At 39.1% G+C, this 17,849-nt stretch overlaps 1 protein-coding gene and 1 pseudogene across 2 annotated transcripts in view; one reads left to right on the plus strand and one right to left on the minus strand.

The window, feature by feature from the left end:
- The window catches only part of LOC148718943 (uncharacterized), a 279,110-nt pseudogene that overhangs the window by 81,335 nt on the left and 179,926 nt on the right, over window positions 1–17,849 (minus strand). The gene's annotated exons all lie outside the window — the stretch shown is intronic.
- LOC148718949 (uncharacterized) lies at window positions 7,054–8,023 on the plus strand. The gene has a single exon (XM_088740220.1). The coding sequence runs from the start codon at window positions 7,147–7,149 to the stop codon at window positions 7,882–7,884; it is 738 nt and encodes a 245-aa protein (XP_088596346.1). The 5' UTR covers window positions 7,054–7,146; the 3' UTR covers window positions 7,885–8,023.

Here is a 17,849-nt window from a genome sequence, read left to right on the forward strand (position 1 = left end):
TTCTAGACGATTTGTGAATCCAGAGAACAATCCAGCTAATTTTTATTTTGATCTTCTTTTCACTGATGACATCTGGCAAATGATTGTCCGGGAAACCAACAGTTATTATAATTTTATGGTTGGAACTGACCCAAACAAACATAAACAGACATGGCACCCAGTTACAAGGGAAGAAATGGAGGCTTTCATAGGCATAATAATTTTGATGGGCATTATCAAGCTTCCACGTTTTCGAATGTACTGGAAAGAAGATTATCTTATTCACCAAGAGGGTATCAGCAATGTAATGTCACGCACCAGATTTTTACAAATCTGGCGTTATTTCCACCTGGCTGATAATTCTGTTGCACCCCCAGTTGGTGATCCTGGATATGATAAACTTTACAGAGTCAGAGAATTTCTGAACATTATTTCCCGCAACATCAGCAGGGAGTATAAGCTTTCAAGGGATATTGCAATTGATGAAACCATGGTCCCTCACAAAGGCAGACTGTCGTTCAAACAGTACATCAGCAACAAACCAACCCAATGGGGGATAAAACTATGGGTGTTATCAGAGTCCCTTACTGGCTATGTGTACAAATTTCAAGTGTATCTTGGTAAAGAGGGGGGCAACACAGAAAAAAAATTGGCTCGGCGTGTTGTCAGAGATCTCACTGCACCAATTGAAGGGAACAACCACCATTTGTATATGGACAATTTCTACAGTGACCCTCATTTGTTCATTGAACGGATGAACTCTGGCATTTATTGCTGTGGCACAGTCAGAGCTGGAAGGAAAGGATTTCCTAAAGATATTCTTATTGCAAAAGCTGACGAAAAGCGCCTGCCCAGGGGCCATTACCAGTTTAGAATCCATGATCAACTTGTTGCTATGAGCTGGTTTGACAGGCGTGGGGTTTACCTTCTTTCAACAATTCACCCACCTAAAAATCCTGATGGCACCCTTCCAACTATACCACGGAAGAATGGGCGTGAGCAAGTCGATGTTCCATGTCCCCCTGCCCAAGTGGACTACCAAAAGTACATGGGTGGGGTGGACCTATCAGATCAGCTTATCAAGACCTTTTCTGTGGTCAGAAAGTCAAGAAAGGCATGGAAGAAGCTCTTAGGGTATGGCCTGGAGGTTTGCCTTCTTGATTCTTTTATTATAATGAGGAAAGCAAATCCCCAGTCCTCCCAGGAGTTTATTGACTTCCGAATGGAAGTTGCTCGCCAGCTGATTGGACAAAGGTCATTTCGTCGAAAATCTGGTCGACCCCCCTCCCTCCCTCTATCTGAGGCAGATGAGAAAAGGCTAAATGACAGACGACATGTCCTGGAGGTGACTGACACAAGAAGAGACTGTGCTGTTTGTGCAAAGAAAGCCATTGTGCAGGATCTGGGAAAGAACTTTCGATACAAGTCACAAATTGTCTGTGTTACTTGTAATTGCACTCCGTTATGCATCACAAAGGACAGAAATTGCTGGGAAAAATGGCATACATCACCTATTTACTGGCGGTAGTAAAGACTGCTGAACATGTACTTTGCATTTACACAAACAACATTGTCTTCTTCTGAACATTTGGAATCGAGAGTTTAGTCTCTGCAACTTTTAGCAAGAACTGATTGCAACTGGCTTGTGAATTTCAGGGAATTTTATTGTATTCAGAATTTTTATTTTATTGTATTCAGAACACTGAAATGTTTTGTGCTTTTGATATACCTTTTGAGCAAATGGAAGGGTTTTTTCTAAACTCCTTTGCCTGTTATTAGATTTCAGATCAGGTTTGTTGTTGAAAGGCTTGACATTTTGGAGCCGGATCGAAATTACAAAAAAATGCATAATTTCTGTTCTTTTTATGATATTCACAAGGGGTTTTTTGCATTCTGTTCCTTAGAAATTGCAGAATCTGGTTAACATAAAACTAAACCAGGCAGGGATCTTTTCCATGATGAAATATGACAGTGTTTTCATCTTTTAGGGTTCATCCCAAACAGTGAGCAAGTACTGTGCTTACCCTGAAAGGCTCAAATTGTTATTAATTACATAAAAACACAGCTTTTTGGAAAGATAATTTTATAAGGAATACATACATATATGGTTTTATAGCATTTAATTAAAATCCTGATGATCTGTGACTCAAAATGTTGTCGTCGTTCGGGGGAAAAAATATGGTGTAAAAAAAATCTGGGTCTTAAAGGGTTAAAAGTAGATTGTAGTCTTCTTGATCAATAACAGACCACAATCATGTGGCAATGTTAAAATATTGTATGACCTTTGAAGGTGCAAACTCAATTCAGCCCTCATAGGGTATGATCCCAAATTGTTATGGTGACTAGAAGAATCTCAATCAAACTCCAACTTACAGGTAAGTTTCGTTTAATTTTCAATTTCTTCCACGTCACCACATTAAGGATCATGTGAGATTTCGTAGCCGAGATGACTGCAATCTAATACTATGAAATAACCTCTAAATATAGGTTACAGGTGAATGTGTGGAAAAACCTTAATCACACTAGCATGTTCCAAAGTAACAAAATAACTTTAATATATTGAACAGTGGCAACTCCAGTAACATAAGCTAAATGTAAACAGAGCTTACTCTTTAAAGATATGCTGTTAAGGCAATGACATGAAGAGATTGTCTTTTCAAAAAATTAACAACAGTTCAAAACACTACATGTATAGGAATATAGCATGGTATCTAATCTTGAGAAAACTGCCTTGGTAAATTGAAATGCTTTGGTGCCTTCAACAGGAACATTATAATGTCTAGCAAATGTGGTCTCATTAGACCATCCAGCCTTTTCCAATATTAGTTGAAGTGGCACGTGAATTCTAGCGGTACATAAATTGGGTAAACCAAAACACTACTTCATTCCACGTTTTGAGTTATTGTCCAACAACTTGTTTCAATGTAAGTAATTAAAAGAGTCCTCGTTGTAATCCACAGTTAGAAGACAAGCCGAGTGTAGAAAAGCCGGCGTGTGAAACCTAAGCAACAAAGATGAACGAATAACTAGATAAAAATCGATCTTGGACAACATATATCACCCATGAATACAAAATTACTCGAGACCACGCTAACGACCGCGACATTAAACCACGTGACAGGCGCTCGACTCCCAGGGACAAATAAATAAATCAGATCATGCCGCAATATGGTACACACTTTGTATAAGCCACGCAAAAACTGCATATTTTACCCTTAGCCGCAACTTTTTTATTTAAGGACATACCGTAGAGTTCTGATAGTAGCGACCCTCGCTTCTTTTGGATTTAGCAGCATTTGGGGGTCGTAACTTTAGGGGGGTTGTTACTTTGGGGGGGTCGTTACTTTCGGGGAACAGAAATATTTTACAAATAGAACTGGCGTGAGTTTTATTTTTCCCGAAATTTAAACGAACAATATAAAATTAAAAAAGAACAACATTTTCATTGCATTCCACATGTATAGATTGTGTTTCATAAAAGGAAGGTAACAATGATAAATACCGACAGCAATACTGTAATAAAATACCGTAAATCAATATCAACACCAATAAACAAAGGAGATAAAATTCGTCTACCCAGTTTCATGTTTTACTTGCGGCGTGGGTGGGTTCCGGATGTCTTCCTAGATTGTATTGTCAGTGGTCGGGACGAGATGTATTAGTTTGTCTCTTATTTCTTTTCTTAGACTTCTAAGTCCTTTCTTGACGCCAATTTCATACACGCAGGTAATCTCAATGCCTCCTTCTTGAACCCATACACCTTCAGGCGCACTCCTGCTTTGGCCAGATACACGGCAAGTCATCTTCATTTCCTTTTTCAGCAATGGCTTGTACAGGACCTCCGCTAGACTATCAGGCACGTGTCATACTGTAGTGACATCTTGTTCGCCGCAGTTTGTGTTTTTCCATCTTCACCACTATGGCGTTTTGTGAATATGCGTTAGAAGGCTCGGGAATGCAGTTGCACACTTCATCAATTCGTGGATTAGACCAATAGTAGTGATCTCCCTTGATACGTCAAGAAATTGTGCATAATCCACGGTAAATAGAAGCCATTGGTGATCACTTTTCACTTGAACAGTACACTTTCCTAAAACTGATGCGAGGGTCTTTTCTCTGTATATTGTTGTGTTGATATACGGAATGAATGGATCGAAATCGACCAATTACAACCTCTGGACGTGACCTTTTGAACCCATGAAAGTTACCTTCTGTTCATTACATCTATTTGCCGAGATGTCCGCTAAAATTGTGTTGACAAATGAATGTATCGAAATCTACCAATCACAACCTACGGACGTGACCTTTTTCAACCTACGAAAGTTTTCCCGAGACGTCCGCTAAAATGACGGACATTTGATCATGTTTTTACGTGGCATGGAGTTTTCGTCTTTGATCGGTGAAAATATGGAGAGAGTTTGCCTATGTGGAGGGGCAACAAAATATCAATGCATACGATGTGAGTCAACCGTTTGTGTCTTGAGTGCTCCCGAAATTCAGAATACTGAAGATGAGCCAGAATATAAGCCCATGGTTAAGGTTGGAATTTGTAACCAATGTAACAATACAGCCATTGCCGGCTGTCGTGTTGAGACCGATGATGAATCAGTAGTGTTGGAGGATATATGGATGCTTCCACCGACACCGGGCCAGTTCAGTTTGACACAGAAAATGAGCAAAGTTCAACTGGCGCAGTCTTCAGGGCCCTTGAGACAACGAAGAACAGTACCAGCAAAGGTACTGATATCCAGGTCCCCGACAAGAGAAATCAATGGACAAGGGAACAAAGGCTAGAGTTCATATATCTTTGGAAGAAATACAAGAACAAGGCTAAGGCCGCTAGAGAATTTAAAGCTCGCTATAAGTTCGAAGTGAAAGCTAGCACGTATAATCCATGGATCAACCAAGAACAGAAACTTAGAAATTCAAAGTACAAATCGAAAAAGGCAGGAGCTGGTCGGCATGCAGCTTTCCTTGACGTGGAGAAGATATTATTTCAGGAATTCCAAGAGCTTCGTGGGAAAGGTGTAAAGGTTAAGGAATGATGATTCCGAAGTCGATGCAAACAGTTAACGGCAGAGCTGTATCCAAGAGTGGAATTCAAAATGTCAAACCACTGGTTTGGTCGCTTTAAGTCACCCTAGGATATCAGCTTGCGGCGCTCAACAAATGCTGCACGGAAACAGTCTGAAACACTACGTACATCTATCCAACAATTTCACAGATATCTCAGCATACGGAAACAGTTAAAGCAACTGAGTTGGAGGGTGTCCAAGAAGGCATTGTAGGTCCCTGGGAGTTACGCAATATAGCTAATATGGATCAAAAACCTCTGCAATTCTGCTTCAACACCAAGGGAGCTACTTATGCGCAAAGAGGAGAAAAGTCAGTATGGACCCGGACGATAGGTGAAGGCCATGATAAGATGATGATGGCAAGCCTCCCATCACACCCTTGCTGATCTTTAGGGGCACAGGACAACGAAGTCCAGACCGAGAAAAGAGGCAGTATTATCCACGAGTCGTGGTCAAGTTCCAAGAGAACGCGTGGTGCAACGAGGAAATGATGGTCTTTTTTCTCAGAAATATGTGGAAGAAGCCAAACATGTTTGGTCAACCACGCGATAGACTTCTTATCTATGATGCGCATGGAGCTCAAACAACAGAGAGGGTAAAGACCATTCTGACGCAAGAGTGTCAGACGACACTGAGGATTATACCTCCGGGCGTAACGAACAAGGTTCAGCCACTCGATGTTACATTTAATGCGGAATTTAAGAAAAGTGTCGACAGACTAGCTACGGAAAACTTGTCCGCAAGTCCAGAGTACTTTATGACGGGAAAAGTGACTGCTGGGGATCGGCGGGTGCTTTTCACGAAAGGGGTGGGTACGGCATGGCAAGAGACCTCGCACCGGCTGAAAGACACAGTTATTCGCTCATTTGTGAAATGTAGAATTTCACTACCCATTTCCGGTAGCAGGGCCAGTGAAATAAATATCGATGGTTTACCAGACTACCGCATGGGTGAATCAGCTGATATAGAGGAGATCGAGTTCTTCACTGACTCAGATGAGGAAAGCTAAACTGCTTCGATTGTGCTGCATGACGCACCGCTGCGTTTTGTATCTCAGTGTCATTTCATTAAAGCAAAGACGTTTTTATTAATGATAATCGACGAAAACTACATAGAGTTTTTAATATCAATTTTAGCAAATGTTGCTGTTGTTAATATGAAATTATACCATTTTACGCTCTTACATTACTACATCAGTGAACTGTTCCCCTTGTTGTAAATTAAAGTGCCTTATCGTGAACGTATTACAGTATTGCTCATTAAAGTGCACCTAAACCCAAAAATGTTTTTTTCGCTTAACGAAATAAGCTTATTTTTTGGAGTATTTCTGTGCAAAAATTTTTTGATTTGCTCAAATATTTAATTTTCTGTGCCCAGTCAAAATACGGAAAATCGTCCGCCATCTTGCACCACGACCGAGTTTAAGAGGAATGGCTCTAGCGGGTAATGTGACTTCAAATCGAGAACACGAAAGTCTGCATTTCACACATTTTCACTTGTTTGGGAAGGTTCTCGTCGATATTGTCCGAAATATGCCGACTAGGTGCAACGAACTGATAAGGAACCTAAATCCGAAACACTACTACGCTTAGCCGAACTAGTGCTCACACTCATTTGATTTTCACTCGGAAACAACTTCTTCAAACAATCCAATGGTGTAGCCATGGGCACCAAAATGGGACCAAGCTATGCCAATCTTTTTGTAGGTTTTGTCGAACATCAATTTTTCAGCCAATACAACGGGCCCAAACCTGAACTCTGCGGTCGCTACATCGACGACTGTATCGGCGCTACCTCCTCTACCAGAGAGGAGCTCACTCAATTCATAACCGCAGTCAATTCTTTTCACCCGGCTCTGAAATATACCTGGGAAATCTCTGACAATTCTTTATCCTTTTTAGACATCAAAGTTTCAATTAAAGGTGACGGTTTATGCACCAGTGTGTATTACAAACCTACAGACTCGCTTAATTACTTGTTACATTCGTCTTCGCATCCATCTCAGGTTAAGAATTCCATTCCTTTTTCTCAGTTTCTAAGACTTCGTCGTTTATGCAGTGATGACTCTGATTTCCACCACAAATAAGAGTCAATGTGCCAGTTTTTCGATAAACGTGGTTACCCTGTTTCTTTCGTTCAAGCGGGTTACCACCGCGCTCAACTTATTGATCAACATTCAGCACTACAAACGTCGCATAAGGAAGATTCCCACCGCATTCCATTCACTCTCACGTTTCACCCTCACAACCACTCAGTTAAATCCATCATTCTGAAAAACTTTAAATTACTTCAAAACGATCCAGAGACAAGCACTATCTTTTCGAAGCCTCCTCTCATTTCATTCAAACGCGACAAAAACATAGGCAATTTTTTGGTCAGAAGTTCTTTTCAGACTATTGACCAACCAGGCACTTTTAAATGCGCTCGTGCACGATGCAAAACGTGTCCTTTCGTTCACAATGCTGATAAAATATCGGTACCTAAACGATCCTTTAAGATCACCGATCACTTCACGTGCACCTCCGCCAGTATGATCTATTGCATAACTTGCACTTATTGCAAAATGATATACATCGGCGAAACAGGCAGAAGACTAGGTCACCGATTCCGAGAACACCTTCCAGACGTGGAAAGGAATGACAAGGACACATCGAAACCAGTCGCTAGACATTTTAATTTACCTAATCATTCTAGGCAACATATGGCAATCTGTGGTCTTTCCTTTCACTTAGATAGCACGGAAAGCCGTAAAAATCTTGAACAAAAGCTCATCTTTCAAACTGGCAGTCTTAATCCCACAGCGATCAACGAACGCTTTTCATTCCACTAATTTATTCTTGTTTTTCTCGTTGCCATGTTCCCACCAATAACGTAGCTCCATTCTCTACCTTTAAAAGCACACACCACCCATGATTCCTCTATTCGCTCCGACGAAGGGCTAACGCTCGAAACGTCAGCTTTTGTAATCGTTACGGTGGCCAATATACCACTTCAACTTTGTTGATACATCCAAATTATTTCGTTTCTCCCACCGACGCAGCCCCAAACAGTCTCTTTCGAAACTATCAACCTGTATTCATTTGCTAACTGATCAATTATTATCATCATTATCGTAATTTTTTTTTTCGTACATGACTGAATTTTTGATTCTCAAGATGCCTTTATTGATTACTCAAACCTCCTTAGGAACGCTCAAGTTTAAAAAATGCAAGCCAGTTCTTTTCTCTCTGGTCACCAAATCTGCATCATGGTCTAAGCGGAAACACGGGAGTGTACAACTCAAGAAAATCGCAACTGTGTTCATCGTTTCGGTGTCCGAGAAAAGCAGAATATTGAGAGACAAGGAAAGATAATACCTTTTATTATCCAACTACACTCCGCACAGTATAAATAACGCCCAAGACGAGTACAAGTATTTCGCGGTATTTGTACTCCAGAGAGCCGGTTAGACAGGCTTTCTCGCATCGCGCAAGCGACGAATTGGATTAAAGTTCCAAAAAAATGGCAGACAATTTAAATCATTTTTCTGACGACAAATAGTCGGAATGGCTGGTGAATATTGATCCAAGTTTATTAGATAAATCGAACGAAGAAAATCAGTTACACGACAGTAAAATTTTTATCATTGATTGAAGAAAATAGAAACAGCAACACGACAACACGCCAATTCTGTTCCGCTTCGCATACTTCTGTCCAATAATGTCTCTCGCGCTTCTTCCATATACGGTATGTAGGCTACTCCGCCATATGTACGCATGGAGTGTCACTGATGTACGTCTGGGGAGTCACTGATGTACATATGCGTGACGACAAAACAAAATGGAGGCCGGCTAGTATGTTCTCAAGGTTCACGCTTTCCTTTACCTAGGAAAGGTAAGTAAGCTTTCAAAAACTAAGCAAATTATGCCCATTCCATTTTATGTGTTTGTGGGACACTTTAAATTTCAAATTTGGTCGAGCTAGAAAAGAAAAAGGGGCATGTTATATCGCAATATTTTCTCGATTTGCAGGCATGGTTTGCGCATTGAGCTCCTAGAGTTTGCCTTTTATTTAAGACAATAGCATTATTAAATTGCGAAGTTGAAGTCTTTTATATTGAAATGATCCCTGGAGAGGGATGCAATATGCAACGATTGTGCAGAATTAAAGTTAAAGCTTTAATTCATTGGCATTAACTTAAGCTTAAAAGTGAGGTAGTCTAAAATTCTATGAAAACATATGGGACTGTCCTCACTGGTGCAATAAGTAGAAGCATAAAATATCAGGTCAGTCTTGTTTTTCTTGTGCTCATCTCATGCTTATGTCACCATTACGTCTAGTGACAGGGTTATTTTTCTTGGCTTATGTTATATTTCATCACTATTGCACGTGAATACTTATACTTATGTCGATGTCCTAGTGCTTTTTATACCAATAAAAACCACGCTTAAACCTACAACGTTTACAGCATAATTTCAAGTTCTTTTGGAGAAATGTTTCAACACAGGTTAGACAATTGCATTTGATATCCATACAGCATGGGTTGGGGACCTACTTTTTCTCGTTTTGATTCGCAGTAATCCGAATCAATGTTTGAGCAGAGTGGGGATGTGTATGTGGATATACATATCAAGATATACAACAATTCTGGAAAAAGGCCAGGTTTTGCACAATCCATTCTGCAGCGCATTACAGCAGTTTTCTTTTACTGTGAACTCAATCACTAAATTGATCTCCAACCGATACCCCTATTTTTTGTTATGACTCCCCGCAGTCAAATCTTTTAACATTGACAAACACAACCAATCATAATCAAGGAAGGTGCTTATTGTTAATTAGTCAAAATATCAGTTATCCATCAGAGATCAGAGTTGTATATTTTGGTTTCATTAAGATTTGAGGATGAGCAAGGATGTGCTTGGGCAAATTATGTGTGGAGATTTCATTTACAGCAGCCTTGAAACAGGGAACAGCCGTCTAGCGGTTGAGTGTTTGAGTTCAATTTAAAGGGAAGACCTCGGTAATGTCTTGCTGAACCTGTTATCTCTGATCCAATTTAATATCTTTTTACACCTGTCTTTGCACCAACTTGATAGTATCATTTTATGATAAAACACTAATCTCGATGAACTGCAAGTCCCCATTTCACACGAAACCAATAGCATGACGAGCTTTGCCCACCAAAACATTTATGCAAATTAGGCTAAGCCGGATCTGAGATCCGCCTGGCAATTATTAACGGTAAGAGAAGATCTTAGTTCGCGCCCACAGCACGTTCAAGGTGTTGCGGATGAAATCTCTGTAATTACTTTTTGGCACTTTTCGGCGTCCAAATTGTATAGTTTGGGTAACTCAAAACCCTTATGCTGACCTTTCTTGTCATATCACAAATGCTTTCCAGAAAGGGACACGTGGTAATATCGGCGTCACTCGTGTGCAGGCATTTTTCCAGGTAAAACCCTCGCGTGGAATTAACTCACGTTTGCGTTAACGCTCCTTTTATGCGCACAATGTAAGCCAAAGCGATTTTACAGTTAAACTTAAAGATCAGAGTATTTTCTTGAAAGCATGATAAATGATCGACGCTGAACTAAATTATACGTTCAAGAAAATGCAAAACAGCATAACATGTAAAAGAGGAAATCTGGAAAAATACAAAGTTACGGAAACCGTGAAAATCTTCGATTTTCAAGAAAGGAAATTTTTATAATTCCAAGCGAAGTAAGCTTTTACAGTTTCTTTCTTTAAGGCTTTATGAAGAGCGAGGCCTTTCTTTTATAAACCGTAAAACTTAGTGACAAGTCGAAAGGGCTCGCTCTTGGTTATCATACCAAACAGTAGAGGGAACCATGGTGATCTTCCAGGTGTTTGATCATCGTCGCCGCTCGTGGCGTACTCAGTTCGCTACTTAGGTGAGCGAGATCGACGTTCTTCCTCTCCTTAAGTTCTGACAGCTGTGTGAAAGACCTCCTTACAATGAAAAACGGTCGATTGTTTTTTTAGTAGCGGCTTTAACGCTCGTCCACATCCTAAACGTGGCATCTCTAGCTATCTACAAGACACGCTGCGATGTATATTCGTCCATGTTCAACACAACAACTGCGCTACTGAGACAAAGAATCGAAACATCACATTGCTGCACTCGAGGCAGAGTGCGCTACATTTGCCTACAATGGACAACAGATCGTACGGCCTCCCGCAAGAATAAGGACAAGATCTTTCAGTTACAAGCAATGCTGGATAAGTTGCATTGTAGAAATTTTTAATTCGTCCCTTAATCCAAAAGCGGCTGGTATGTAATTTTGCTCCTTTCCGTTCTTCACACACTCGAATAGCTGTTAAAATTAAATTTTTAAAATTAGTTGTGCAACCAAAATGCCACGTCGCCCAACATACATGGTTTTAGTTAAACCAGCGTCCTGTGAGGCGCTTCCGCCAAAATAATTTAGAAGGGAACAACAGCGCTAACCGATTTAAGATCTTCTCAAGAACATGTCAAAGTGTACTAAAACGCGGAAATTAAAAATAGCAAGAATTGGTGGTTCATGTGAAAGATCATTAAGGAACACTTCTCAGTTTGGCTCGATAGCGCCGTCACTTTGCACTAGTTGTTCATAGTGACTTACTCACCACTTTCACTATCTGTTCGCACTTTTCTTCGACGAAATAGGACATACAAGAAATCGCAATTTACCTCTAAAACAAAAATAATCACAAGCTCTTCTCCCAATTTGACACCAAAATTGATTACGTAGTAATAATTGCGTATTGCGCGAAGTTGCAGAGTGAGCAAAATAATGAGTGAGGAAAATACTTCTAAGTGCTGTGCAGCGCGATTTTTTCCATAGATTACCTTGCTAAAAGACCTACTTTTCTTAGATATCTATGATAATATAGGAAGGTTTCCAAGGAATACTAATAATCCGGCGTGCAATTTTGATTGACAAAACCTGATAACTCGGGTTTAAGTTTGAAAGGGCAAATCATCTAGTACATTTTACTCCAGAAGTGAATAATCTCTTAACTTTCGTAATTATTATTTTGGTTTAGGGAAATGGTGTCGAGTTGAAAGATACTTATATATCTTCCTGAAACATACATCCAAGCTTTGTTCGCAAGCATGCCGAATGCTATTGTAAACATTGCGAGGGAAAAAAGGCATTTGCGGCCCCCTGTAGGGAGACAAAAATCCAAAGTTTTTTATTACAGGGATCATAAAGTGATCGATGATGTTACTTCTGGTCTGAGTCATCAAAGTTCTGTACCATTAGAGTTAAAGAAAAGCTATCGGGGGAATATGGAGTTTACTGCAAGTAGTTGTTGTTAAACTCTCAACAAGCTTTACAGGCGGCCAAGGAAAGAGCATGGGGCAGGAAATCAAGCACGATTCCCACCCAGTAAATTAAAATGGTTGTTGGAAATTGAGAAGGACGAGCAACCAGGGAATTTGAAGTAATCTGGTGGCCTGATCTTTTCTCAGGCACTAGAAATGGGAAACTGACCTTGCGATTTTATGTTCCTAAAGTGATATTTGATTTAGCCACCATGTTTTTAAACATTTTCAATGATGTGTAGTACACAGTCTAGTTGACTTATTAGTCATATTTCCACAAATTTAGTAGCTGTTTCTTGGCAGTTTTTATCCGTTTGTTTTAAAAAACGGTAAAATGTGTTTTGCATTTAGGGAACGAACAGATTAAACCCTGAATAGAGCAAAATGACTCAGTAATGTTAATTCCATTCATGTCTAGCTGGGTGCACTATACTCTGATGCCCTTCATTCTGTTGTAACCAAATTCAGAGGAAAAAAAGACACCTGTAGAAACTCTTAGAGGGATAATATCTGTGAACTTTCACCATTTCTATGGTCATCAGGAATGACAGAATAAAGCAGTAACTGTTCACAAAAGTCTTAATTCACTTAACTGAAAGAATAGTGAGATGGAGGGAACTAGACCATTTTTTCCCAAGCATCTCTAATAATTCATGATGGAAATAATAATAACATTGATAACAATAAAAAAGATAATAATAATAATAATAATAATAATAATAATAATAACAATAATAATAATATTTACAATAGTTATAAAAATAATGTTCATTATCTTGATGGTTATAATTATTATGATTATTTCCATTAATCTAATCATTATTATTAAAAACTGGATCATTGGATAATGCAATTCAAGACTTCTAATTGGCTTAGCCATTATAGTATATGAGCCAATATACCATAATCTAATATCTGTACATTGTGACATCCGATTTCTTATTACAAAATAAAGTCAAGAAGATATGTCTAATATCTTGGGGGCGTTTTTTTTAATAAAACAATTATTCCACTCGCTCTTGTTGGATATGAGATGATTATAGTCAACTCGGCGCTATGCACCTCGTTGGCTATCTATCATCTCATATCCAATGCGCGCTCGTGGAATTATTGTTAATTATTATCATTTATATTATTATTATGATTATTTCAGTGTTTATCTATGAACAAAATGGTGTTATTGTTAGTCTAGCTGAATGAGTATCCAAGTGATTGAAACTGGGGCAAAATAAACTGAGGGAAAAGACAGGAAAACCCAAAAACTTTGCAGAACTGCAATTCTTCAGTTGGTTCATTGTGAAAGGTTTTGGGACTTCATTAAGCTAGTGCTGTCTGTAGTGGGCCCTGTGTCAAAGAGAGAAGAGTAGCAGCTGAGTTAATAATAATAACTAGGACAGTGATAGCATTGATTGACCAAAGTGCCTATGACTAATAACAGATGATACGTGACAAACAGCATAAGCAACACATTTTTCAAAACAAAAAGAGCAAGCTAAAACTGCTGTCATATAAAAATAACTGTCCAGAAAAGACTGACACCATAGAGCTAAAAAAATAGGGACTGGTTCTGCCATCAGATAACAACAGTCCATAGACTGACTACCCAAGAGAAACAGAACAGATTAGTGGTTCTGCCATCAGATAACAACAGCCCATAATGGACTAACTACCCAAGAGAAACAGAACCAAGCAGGTGGTTTTGAATCAGACAACAACTATTTAAGACAAGCCTTCTGTACAATGTTTCTTAGAAAATCTTCTGCATTCTAACAATCTATTGGAGAGACAAACTATCAAAAACAATTGAATTTCTATTTGGGGGGAGGGGGGAGGAATTAAATGAAAATCTACTTGCCTCAGCATGCCATCCTCATTGAGCAGCCTATTTCATTTTGAAAATGATGATCACAATCATAAAGATAATGATAATGATAACAATAACAAATCATTATTATTATCATTTATATTACTATTATGATTATTTCAATTTTTATCCATGAACAAAATGGTGTTATTGTTAGTCTAGCTGAATGAATATCCAAGTGAATGAGACTGGGGCAAAATAAACTAAAGTAAAGACAGGAAAATCCCAAAAACTGTTCAGGACTGCTTCTGTAGTGGGCCCTGTGTCAAAGAGAGAAGAGTCGCAGCTGAATTAATAATAATAATAAGGACAATGATAGCATTGATTGACCAAAGTGCCTATGACTAATAACATATGATACGTGACAAACAGCATAAGCAACACATTTTTCAAAACAAAAAGAGCAAGCTAAAACTGCCATCAGATAAAAATAACTGTCCATAAAGGACTGACAGCATAAAGCTGAAAGAAAGAGGGACTGGTGCTGCCATCAGATAACAACAGTCCAAAGACTGACTACCCAAGTGAAACAGAATAGATTGGTGGTTCTGCCATCAGATAACAACAGCCCATAATGGACTGACTACCCGAGAGAAACAGATCCACCTGTTAGTTCTGCCATCAGATAACCAGGCAAGTGGTTTTGAATCAGAAAACAACTATTTAAGACAAGCCCTCTGTACAATGTGTCTTAGAAAATCCTCTGCATTCTAACAATCTATTGAAGAGAAAAACTATAAAAAACGCTTGAACTTCTACTGGTGGGGGAGGGGGGAATGAAATGAAAATCTACTTGCCTCAGCATGCCATCCTCATTGAGCAGCCTATTTCATTTTGAAAATGATGATCACAATCGTAAAGATAATAATAATGATAACAATAACAAAATCATTAATAATAATGATGATTATAATAATCATAACAATAACTACAATGACAAAGTCCGTGTTAGTCAGGCCTCTACCTTGCAGAAAATACAGCCCACCAACTGAAGCTGAATTCCTTACAAGAATTGTATTGCAATTGGTCATTGAGGCACTCAAGCTACCTCACCACGACAAGGTACGGGCATTGAGGTGGAAAAAGGGGTCTGTAAACTTGACTCCATGTTCGATTCGAGATGGGAAACCCGTGTTTGAGGCTTCTTAATTTCCACTCCAAGGGAATTTACTCTAGCTGATCTATCGGTAAGTAAGGAAGCGAGCTCTTCGGAGTCGTGACTGAGTTTGGCGCCAAAAGATAAATTTTTCGCGCCCTCGGGCTCAAAGCCAAGTGTGGCGGAGTTCACCACATTTACGATAGCCATAAATCCCGCAGATCCGCAGATTTAATAAGTTCTTTGGGGATTGTTTTATTACGAAGAAGATAGACCAGCTATTACACCGAACGTGGACACAACGTGAACGATGTCGGGGATCCCGGCTAACCCCAAGACTCCGAACGATGATTTGGCCGGCTCAGTGAAGTTCCCGCGCCGCCACACTTTGGATTTCGTCGGGAAATATCTTAAATACATCGCGTATGAAATATTTACGCAAAGGAACGCCACATACCTCTTTCAAAAGTATATACCAATGCTTTCAAGGGCCAAGTGTGGCACTTGTAATCCTGCAAAGACTCTGAGTGGTTAAGTCAGCCGGTGGAAAGCCGCAGGTCGAAAATCCGACTGCCTCTATAACTTCATTTCGAATGGTTTCGAAATCGAAAACATGATGCTTTTCGACATTAAAAATCACTTCAAAGTTTAATATTAAAATATTAGTAAGAATTCAACCAGGATACGAGGCAAGTCGTGCGATCGCCACAGGTTTTGTACAAAAACAATTACATCGTGTACTACGATTGCAAAGCGTGAACACTGATCGATTCACCACGTGACGCAATACTGGAAATTCGATACGGTTGTTATTCAGGTCGTACGGCTCATGAAAATTGCGATATCTTTTGTTGTTGTTTTATGGCAAACCAAGTGAAAGTATCACACATAAATAATCGAAACAGAGGCTCTTTCGAATACGGCGCCTCGCAGGTATTGCCTCTTCTGTGAAAAGGAAGGATCCTAGAAAGACTACGTGATTAGAAATGTCATAGTAAGGACACAGGCAAAAACAGAGAAAACGCAGTATTTCGTGACCATTACGCGCACAGCAAACTTCATTTCATTTCATGATTTTGATTTTCATTGCCAAAAGATGACCCCGCGTTAACTCGCACGCAATCGCGTATCTCTCGTGGATTCGTGGGCGCTAATCTATGTAACTACATTGTGGTGTAATTAATGTGATGACATCCACCCAACACCTTCTTCTCCAAACCTCGGCATCAGTTTACGATGCCTGTTGATAATTTTTTTTCTTGAGCAAAGCTCGTCCTGTAACCACCTGCAGTTCTCATTATGTAGTCAGTGACTATCGTAAAAAGCAAAATTAATGGTAAGCTGGAATGGCCAAGAGGTTATCATGTTGAACGACGAATACTACTTGTGGTAGTATTCATCAAGACGATAGATGTCAACAACATTTCTAGAGGAAGAAAATTTGCTTTTCTGAGTCTTTCAGATTTGTTGTGGGCAAATTCGTTATGGGCAAATTTGAGGTTGATTACAGAGACTGTCGATTATGCTTGAATTGGAGCTTTTATTTTTGACTTAAGATAACGACACTTTAAGACCAATTCTCATGCTTATGTACCACACAGGCAGATTTAATACACTACTCTTCTCAGTAGACTGTGACGGCCTTCGACTTTTCATTCGATCTGCCGTTAATTTTTTCGTACCATGTGGTGATTTTATGTAACATGTGATGATCTTCTGATGTACCACGTGAACATTTCTCTTGAGGAATGCAACCAAAATGCTGAGTCAGTCAAATGTAGCAGTAAAGCAAAGTAAACAAAAGTGCAGATGAAGTGGTAAGCTTCATTGTAAACATTTTCTTGGCAAATTATGCACTACCTGTAAAAAGGTATATGTTGTGCTACATTTTTGTTCTTGCTATAATCATCTTTTCCTTTGGTTTTGTTAATGATACAATTTAAAGGAAAAATGCATTTTGTGCAAAGAAAGATAAAATTGAGCTCCTAGTCTAAGTTATGATGAGATAATGTGTCACTATCAATTTCGCCTCGATCATTAAAAGAGGTTTAGATTTTTCAGACCTTTACTGCTCATTTTTATGAGTGGTTCCATCATTTTCATGTGCAAAGAGTTCTGGCTGAATGTACTTAAGTCGCCATGTTTTTTTGGTAGGTTAGTTTGCGGTAGCTGTTATATGAATTATCCTTTGCAAATATTAATGCTGCGAAATTGTCCCAGACAAAGAGCTAATTTATGGTTAGACACTGATCGTTTTATTGTTTGCTATGTTCTACATTTATCATTGAAGTCAATTAACTCCTTCACCATCAGTAATTGCATTAAAGATACTGTGTTAGAAATCATAGCACTGTATCACAAAATCTTATGTCATCCTCAGCACAATTTCCTTTTTTGGGCAAGGCAATGGTAAAAATCAGACAAGACCACACAGACATCACAGAGAAAACATTGCTTTGGATAATGTATATATAGTTAGTTACATAAAAGCTACTCTAATTAATTCAGTGTAAATTCCTTCCC

Source organism: Stylophora pistillata, chromosome 12 (genome assembly GCF_964205215.1).
Source record: "Stylophora pistillata chromosome 12, jaStyPist1.2, whole genome shotgun sequence".
NCBI lineage: Eukaryota > Metazoa > Cnidaria > Anthozoa > Scleractinia > Pocilloporidae > Stylophora > Stylophora pistillata.

Coding starts and splice junctions, on each gene's coding strand:
- LOC148718949 (XM_088740220.1), top strand. CDS start 7,147: ATGTGCCAGTTTTTCGATAAACGTGGTTACCCTGTTTCTTTCGTTCAA.